The 9,355-nt window shown below is 38.6% G+C and overlaps 1 protein-coding gene and 1 long non-coding RNA gene across 2 annotated transcripts; both read right to left on the bottom strand.

Moving 5' to 3' along the window:
- Positions 1–212: 212 nt before the first annotated feature.
- LOC100369170 (muscarinic acetylcholine receptor M2-like) lies at positions 213–2,344 on the bottom strand. Its single transcript, XM_002733365.3, has one exon. The coding sequence runs from the start codon at positions 2,295–2,297 to the stop codon at positions 774–776; it is 1,524 nt and encodes a 507-aa protein (XP_002733411.2). The 5' UTR covers positions 2,298–2,344; the 3' UTR covers positions 213–773.
- Positions 2,345–2,499: 155 nt separating this feature from the next.
- On the bottom strand, positions 2,500–5,342 carry LOC144349500 (uncharacterized). Its single transcript, XR_013419977.1, has 2 exons — positions 5,214–5,342; positions 2,500–2,540 (listed from the first exon to the last, which is right to left on the bottom strand). It is a non-coding gene; the product is annotated as an uncharacterized LOC144349500 (long non-coding RNA).
- Between the last annotated feature and the right edge of the window lie 4,013 nt (positions 5,343–9,355).

Genomic DNA, 9,355 nt, shown 5'->3' on the forward strand with positions numbered 1-9,355 from the left:
CATCCCAGTGTTTCTCAATGTATGCGTCACTCCAGCCATTATCAACCAAGTACATCATTTCATACCCAATAATGCGTGTGAACCAGGGCATCTCGTCATGCCCAGTGTGTCCCGTCATTCCCAGCACTGTACCCCGTCATTCATAGTGTACCCCGTCATTCCGTCATTTTATCCCATCATTCTGAGTGTATCCCATCATTTCTTATGTATCCTTTCATTCCAAGTGTATTTTATTATCCCCATTCTGCACCGTCATCCCAAATGTTTCTGTCTTCTCCAGTGTATTCATCGTTCCCAGTTGATGCTGTCGTCCCACTGTACCCAGTCGTTCCTAGTGTATCTCGTCGCCCCAGACGGTGTATCTCGTATTCCCAACGTATCCCTTCGCCCCCATTGGACCCCATCCCGGCACACCAAAGAACACATACCTGCAATCTGATCTATTTGTCGGTAATCTCGTTATTATGGGGGAGCATTCACGCCTTAATGGATATAAGAACAAAAGCATATATTTTCTAAGTCGTAGATGACGTATAATAAGCTTTATTGTTCTGCCTAACACTTTGAAGTAATTGAAAATCCGTATTGATCACTTTGAAGTAATTGAAAATCCGTATTGATCATGGCACTTGCATCAGATTGTGGCTACAGAAATTATGTCACAGTCTGGTCACGTGATATAAACAGTATATCGGATTATTGATAATGTAAAACCGACATTCAAACTCGACATGGATAATACGAATATATCATCGCGACGGCATACATATGAGTTAGAAAGCCGTGTCAATAAAACCTCGTTGATACGCCTGAATATTGTCTTGGGATACCACGGATAGTGCTCGTCCCCTAATATTCATTGTTGTACTGAAATTAGGATTCCATTTAGCAACGTATCTACGACAAGTTAGTATTCTTTTGAAAGCTACGCGGAATTGTTTGTTTGAAAATGCGTAACAGAACGGGTTACATGCACTATTTATATAACAGAGCCAGTAACTGAATGCATACAATTTACCGTCAATACAGGTTGGACAGAAACCAATGACAATCACAAATATGCTATAGGGTACCCAACAAACTATAAAACTACCAAGAATGAGACTCAAAGTTCTCAATGCTTTTCTGTCTCGAGCGCCGTTATTCTGCCTCCTGTCGGCGTCGTCCACATTGTATAAATGACTTTTACGTCTGTAGTGCGTATCAGCCATGTCATCTCGGAAAGTAACAGAAATCTTTCTCCGTTTTGGGGACGCTGCAGTAGATAGCTTATTTTCCAATTCATTGCGTTCACATTCTTTCGGTGGCGGTAAATACTCTAGTTCATCAATACGGTTCGAAAGAGGCACAAGACATGGGTGAAATTCGTCAGCTTCGATATCTTCCTCGGGAATTTTATCCGTTCTTTCCATCATATTGGATGAGTTTTCCGAAACCTCTCTTATCTCATTTAAACTAATCTTTCGCAGGTGGCCACATCGCAAAATGCCACCGTTAGAGGATTGGTGAGAGTGCAAGAAGTCGTTCCCACTGGGACTCGAGGTCGGACTGTTGGAAACAGTTGAAAACCTCCTCGATGTATATTGTTTACTATAGTGACGTCTTATCTCAATTTTACCTTCCTTTGCGGCATGTAGCTGCACAATCCTTCGAGTCATTATGTAGATTTTACAGTATATAAACAGTGTGACAAATAGAGGCAGCCAAAACGCCGCGACTATGGATCCAGTGGTGAAATATGGATCATTCAGAAACTGCACTTCGCATGCACCATCGGGGACAGTCCGTTCCCCTTCAAAATACTGCCATCCCATAATAGGTAGGAAGAACAAGCAAATAGAAAATGTCCAAGTTACAAGAATAATAATTATAGCATGACGTTTTGTCATCTTGTTTCGGTATAGCATAGGCTCGGTAAGTGATCGATATCGATCAATACTGATGGTCAATATCCCAAATATGGAAGCGGCACAACATACGTAATCAATTGACAGCCACACGTCGCATATGTCGGAGCTTAGTGGCCAATACCCAAGAATCAAATACATCGTGTACAGTGGCATGGAAAACAGACCTACAATCAAATCCGCCGTGGACATGCTTAGAAGAAAATAGTGGCTGACCGTCCTCACACGCTTATCGATGATAAAAGCAAGTATAACCATAGAATTTACAGCGATCGTAATAAGACTTCCTATTCCTGCTGCAATCGACGCCAACATCACTTCTGTCAGCGTCCATTCCAAAATAATCGTCATATTGTTCATATCGGTAACTTCTATCGTACTGTTGTACATGATGTAACCTTGGTAACGTACTTAATAGCAACGTAAAATGTAACATTCTCACATTGTAGACGTCTGCATATGTTCCACGCTGTTGAAGTCGATGCCAAAAATGTCTGGTATCTTGATTGATGGTGAACTGCACGGATTGTTTCTACATACAGCACATTATAAATCCCAGTTTTCTATTTTCCTCCGTCTCATTGCAAAACTCTTTTCCACATCACGTAGCCCGATGATTATCGAAGACAAGTTCTGTCAAAAATAAGAAGAAGAAGGCGTCAGTTCGTTAGAATACATCCAAGCAATTACTGACAAATCAGTGTGCCACATTGAGGAAATGAAGAGATCTCACGCTGACATAATTCGTTAAAACAATTTGCACGACATTCCATTTACAAGTATTAAATGGAAAAGAGGAAATTGAAGTAGTATGAAATCAACATAGAAGGAATCGCTGCACAACGTAGCTTTAACACAGGTGGGATCACCTCTTGACACGTGATCTGTGACGTCATTAAAATCTACTTGTTGTGACAACAGCTGCCAAGAGATTAAATCTTTATGTGTTTTACTCTGTACGATTAGAGAAGGTCACGAATTAGTGCAAAAACCGTCTGTAACCAGATAGTCGGTTAACGGCGGTCCATCCATGCTAAACACTTTATACAGTGGTGTGTGTGGTGCGGTGTCGTCTAACGTTCTTTTAACGACGGATTTTGTCAATAGGCTATACTTCTGGATGATTCGGGTGGTACTTTACCATCCTTTTCTGGGAATACACTAGTACATTGTGTGCGGAAATATCTAAAATATTGTAACCAATGTCATGGACGAGATTTGGACAAGGTACAATGTTTTTCTCATTGTGGACGAATTGTATTTTTGTTTGACTGCAAAGATGTCAATCAGACTGGCCCCAGTCGGGTATTTAGTGTTTTTATTTTATAAATAAAAGAAATATGTGTGTTTTTTAAATGGTTGTGTGTCTGCGAAATGTGACAATTTACAACAGCTAATTTAAAAGGCTCTGTTTTCACTTATTTATAGTATACAAACTAATATCCCGCCTGCGTACAGTCTAATTGTGAGTTAATGAATTCAGCGTTGTGTGCGTGCGTTGTATCACACACATAGACAAATATACCAATGTTAAAACAGTCTGTTACTGTCATTAAAATATTATACAAACACTCAAGTAATCAAAAGAGGTCGGTAAATGTACTCAATGACAGTCGGGTATCCAATTATGCGGAGTTGTTGACCGCGTGATGACTGTTGGTCTTGTAGGACATCACAATTGCTGTAACCAACGGTTTGCTCAATAATTCGTATTAGTGTTGTGAAGTCAATAATTATAATTTGCATACATGCACGTGACCATAAATAAACATACTGTAAATACGTTAGATATCAAACTTGACGCGTAATCTGCGAGGACCTACACGAAATTTAAAATTAAATTTAAAGCGAAAATCTTAGTTACAATTAAAATAGGTTTGAACAAACAACCATGATATTGAATAAGAGTCTGCTCTGGCTTCTCTGACTTGTAAACTAACTATTTGCTAAAGCAGTAAAGCCGTCTTAGGATTTGGGTACTACACATCAAGTCACGTTCAATTGTTATTCTTCCATGACTGATTTTGTGAATATATGAATCGATACAAATTAGTCATATGGTGTGAATATATAGAGACCTCAATTTCACGGCTATACATAAAACGCTCACACCGCTCACATATCAAAGCTGCGTTCAAGTTTGTTTTATTGTAATGTGAACTGTAAACTCAAACGGCGGTGGTCGCCACGCAGCGCGTGTTCGAATTCCATGTAAACAAACAATGTATTTTACATGCGTTGTGTACGTCGCTATGAGTCCCATGTCAAACAGGGCGCGGCGCGATGACTACCATCCTTCAATGATGCGTCAAACTTAACGTATTATTGACAGTCCTTCCCCAACCCTTACTTCCTTTGCGTCTGATCTCACTCACAAAACGACACGGAGCAGAATTTTGAAGGCTATTGTGGCATTAGAATCTCATCAGAACGATGCGATCTTTGGAGATGCCGATAATGAACAACGATCCCTTTGCCTAGACAGCTGAGCCGTGATACACTAGATATGCCAATAATACAGATATGTGTCACATATGTTTGGTACATTCATTCAATTATTTAGAAGGAAATTAATACTATTACATTGTAATAGTAACGGTAATTTGATAGTGTCAAAAGGTCATTTAAGTTGATGACTTTGTTAAAGAGGAAACGATGTCTGAACTAATCATTTTCTGTGTGCAAAAACATCGAAGTGAACACATACAAAACGTTAAATATAATTAATTCATAATGCATTCAATCTTTTTTCTTCTATTTCCGTAGATAACTGAGAAATACTATTCGACGTATTATCTCACAGTCTATCATCAATGATCCACAACACTTTACCGAACCCATAATTAAATTTAATAACATCCCCGATAAAAGGTCATTTACGCCAGCACTTTTCACTATCGTAAAGTAGAATTTACTTCTTAAATGATTAGTTGGGTTTTCCCATCCTGTTTCATTTCCTTCTAAATCTGACCCGTTTGGCAATAATGATCCGTATTTATAATTGCCCTTGCCATTGCTGTGCTCCATTGAATATCGAGATCGTAAAATACGAAATTCACCCCAGGTCTAAATTATTGGCATTGTGCTTAACACGCTTACCTGACATTTTCGGTTCGCATACTGTTAGCATGGACTGCAGCATGTCACTTAAGATATGAGCACGGGATTTGAAAACAAACGTGATATTCACCAAACGTGATATTTGTACTGTTTCGGTTCTTGTAAACACATATCACGTGATACTTGGAATTTACATATCATTGTGAACACAGAAAAATATGTATATAAAATAATAGTTTGTTTTACCCAGACTTAGCATCGATGTGACAGTCAACACTCTCCATTTAGCATTCAACCACCAAAGGAAGCCGCAGGTGGGGCTACTAAATGTCAAGCCTTCTTTTCATCCAATCATAGAACATCAATTCCAAGACACGAAACAATTAATTACCAGATTGTGACCATGGGCAGCTCCGCATTTATCAATTTAAGGTTATTTTACACTATACTGTGATACCTATGGCAATCCTACTTTCCATACCTAACGCGTGGCGTTATCGTAGCTCGTTAGTCTAACAAGACTATGATAATCGGTAAACATTTAATCCATCAGCAATGGGTAGTGCTGCCCTGTATCTTCCGTTACGCATGCGTCACTGTTGAATATTTGATTCACAGTACAAATGATCATTGTCTCGCTACGAACTGCAACAACGAATCGAACAATATGCAAAGAAACATGGGTGTTTCCGGGATTTCAGTGAATTTGGTTTTCAAATATATAAGTGTACACTACGTATGTATCTCAGAGCTTATGTGGTACACAATTGTCAAGCTTCTATTTACTGTTTAGACGCAATCTAAACCCACCGTGAAAATACCACTCGGCGTACTAGTGTGGCCTTGAAAGAAAAAGATGGTGTCAGTCACGTTTAGAAGCTTTGATCAGAACAAATACGAGTAGTAATCAAATGCTACGATATCTTTTCACAGTTAGGATCAGGTTAGGATGGTAACATTTATTTGCATTTGACATTAACATGCGGTGATAGACGCGCTGCGTCCTGTTCGATATGGGACTCATAGTGACGTACACAACGCGTGTAAAATACATTATTTATTTACATGGAATTCAAACACGCGCTGCGTGGCGACCACCGCCCTTTAATAATAGTCAACTACTTCTTTAGAAAGGTTTTATTTTCGCTATACTTATGGATTGGAACAAAAATATCCCCCAGCGTGTGTTCGATCGGAAATTCCGACTAGTATATTCAAACCTTGTCTCGCAGAAAAACAAAACTCAGTGGCAATATTATTGATAATTTTAATATGTCAACAACCCGAATGGTTTACAGCGACCTGATATAAACTGAGTGAGACTTTTACTGTTTCAAAGCTTTATCAAATTGCATTACTTACCTCCGTTTTATGTATATTTTGTAACCTTGTTATATAGTTGCCGCGTTTGTTATGATTGGGCCGCATTGTGGTTCTAGACAATTTTCCGTAAACATGTTGTTTTACTAGTAGATGACCACAGCTTAGCCGATTTCTTGATTATTATTATATTTAAAAAATAGCCAAACAAAATTAGTAAGATATTACGTAAAAACTATGATAGAAAAAAGATATATCAAGATTGTGGATTATTTGAATGTAAAAACCTCCTACGAAAAAAGTTGATACAGACAGATGAACGTTTTATATCTATACAATGTATTAGTGATTTTCCAGTTCAGTAAATATCAATAATATTTTGTGAACGCATGTCTGTGTACATTTGTCATGGTAGGGTCATGATTCCGAAATGCCTCAGCGCATATGTTTGACATCACCTATTCTGTGTCAGATTACTAATTGCATCCAGCCGTTTCAGGGGAAGTCATTTACATTAAGAGGATTCAATAAATATTTCGTATCAAGTATTGCTAAGAAAATATATACATATGTACCACTATGTCTCCCTGATTATACACACGTATTTGGTAAGGTCGATGAACTGTCCTCCGACGGGCACAATATTTATATCCAGTCAATCGTTAGAAAGCGGGTTTTAAACAATACTGCCACTAGCAGGGATAAATTGTTATCCACCGACGATACAATGTGGTACATAGTCTATCTAAACCTTTATAAAACATATTGTATTCAAGTTGGAATGATATCTTTCCGTGAGCAAAATCTCCTAACTTGACGGAGATCGACTGATGTAGAATTTTAGAATTGTACTTTGGTGTGTGCTCAATTGCTCTTTGTGTACATCTCCAAGACGTAAATGCAGCATTCCTGAAAATCGCGCCCTCTAGAGACAACGCGGGTATGTGGCGTCGAAATTACCACATGTCACATGTGTGGATATTTCGAGTGTGATTACTGCATGTGTGGATAATACGTGTGTGATTACTACATGTGTGGATTTTACGTGTGTGATTACTGCATGTGTGAATATTACGTGTGTGATTACTACATGTGTGCATATTTCGAGTGTGATTACTGCATGTGTGGATATTTCGAGTGTGGTTACTGTACGTGTGGATATTTCGAGTGTGGTTACTGTATGTGTGGATATAACGTGTGTGATTACTGCATGTGTGGATATTTCGATATTACATGTGTGATTACTGCATGTGTGGATATTACGTGTGTGATTACTACATGTGTGGATATTTCGAGTGTGATTACTACATGAGTGGATATTTCGACATTACGTGTGTGATTACTACATGTGTGGATAATATTACGTGTGTGATTACTGCATGTGTGGATATCACGTGTGTGATTACCGCATGTGTGGATATTTCGAGTGTGATTACTGCATGTGTGGATATTACGTGTGTGATTACTACAAGTGTGGATATTTCGAGTGTGATTACTGCATGTGTGATTATTACGTGTGTGATTACTGCATGTGTGGGTATTTCGAGTGTGATTACTGTATGTGTGGATATCACGTGTGTGATTTCTACATGTGTGGATATTACGTGTGTGATTACTGCATGTGTGGATATTTCGAGTGCGATTACTGTATGTTTGGATATAACGTGTGTTATTACTACATGTGTGGATATTTCGATATTACGTGTGTGATTACTACATGTGTGGATATTACGTGTGTGATTACAGCATGTGAGGATATTACGTGTGTGATTACTGCATGTGTCGATATTTCGAGTGTGGTTACTGCATGTGTGGATATTACGTGTGTGATTACTGCATGTGTGGATATTTCGAGTGTGGTCACTGTATGTGTGGATATAACGTGTGTGATTACTGCATGTGCGAATATTTCGATATTATGTGTGTGATTACTACATGTGTGGATATTACGTGTGTGATTACTGCATGTGTGGATATTTCGATATTACGTGTGTGATTACTACATGTGTGGATAATATTACGTGTGTGATTACTGCATGTGTGGATATCACGTGTGTGATTACCGCATGTGTGGATATTTCGAGTGTGATTACTGCATGTGTGGATATTACGTGTGTGATTACTACATGTGTGGGTATTTCGAGTGTGATTACTGCATGTGTGGATATCACGTGTGTGATTACCGCATGTGTGGATATTTCGAGTGTGATTACTGCATGTGTGGATATTACGTGTGTGATTACTACATGTGTGGGTATTTCGAGTGTGATTACTGTATGTGTGGATATAACGTGTGTGATTACTGCAAGTGTGGATATTACGTGTGTGATTACTACATGTGTGGATATTTCGAGTGTGATTACTACATGTGTGGATATTTCGATATTACGTGTGTGATTACTACATGTGTGGATAATATTACGTGTGTGATTACTGCATGTGTGGATATCACGTGTGTGATTACCGCATGTGTGGATATTTCGAGTGTGATTACTGCATGTGTGGATATTACGTGTGTGATTACTACATGTGTGGGTATTTCGAGTGTGATTACTGTATGTGTGGATATTACTTGTGTGATTACTACATGTGTGGATATTACGTGTGATTACCGCATGTGTGGATATTTCGAGTGTGATTACTGCATGTGTGGATATTTCGATATTACATGTGTGATTACTACATGTGTGGATATTACGTGTGTGATTACTACATGTGTGGATATTACGTGTGTGATTACTACATGTGTGGATATTTCGAGTGTGATTACTGCATGTGTGGATATTTCGAGTGTGCTAACTGCATGTGTGGGTATTTCGAGTGTGATTACCGCATGTGTGGATATTTCGAGTGTGATTACTGCATGTGTGGATATTTCGATATTACGTGTGTGATTACTACATGTGTGGATATTACGTGTGTGATTACCGCATGTGTGGATATTTCGAGTATGATTACTACATGTGTGGATATTTCGATATTACGTGTGTGATTACTACATGTGTGGATATTTCGAGTGTGATTACTGCATGTGTGGATATTTCGAGTGTGGTCACTGAATGTGTGGA

This window comes from Saccoglossus kowalevskii, chromosome 4 (genome assembly GCF_978046115.1).
Source record: "Saccoglossus kowalevskii chromosome 4, keSacKowa6.1, whole genome shotgun sequence".
Taxonomy (NCBI): domain Eukaryota; kingdom Metazoa; phylum Hemichordata; class Enteropneusta; family Harrimaniidae; genus Saccoglossus; species Saccoglossus kowalevskii.

Bases quoted from the DNA above. Each gene is read 5' to 3' on its own strand.
- LOC100369170 (XM_002733365.3), bottom strand. From the start codon at position 2,297: ATGTACAACAGTACGATAGAAGTTACCGATATGAACAATATGACGATT.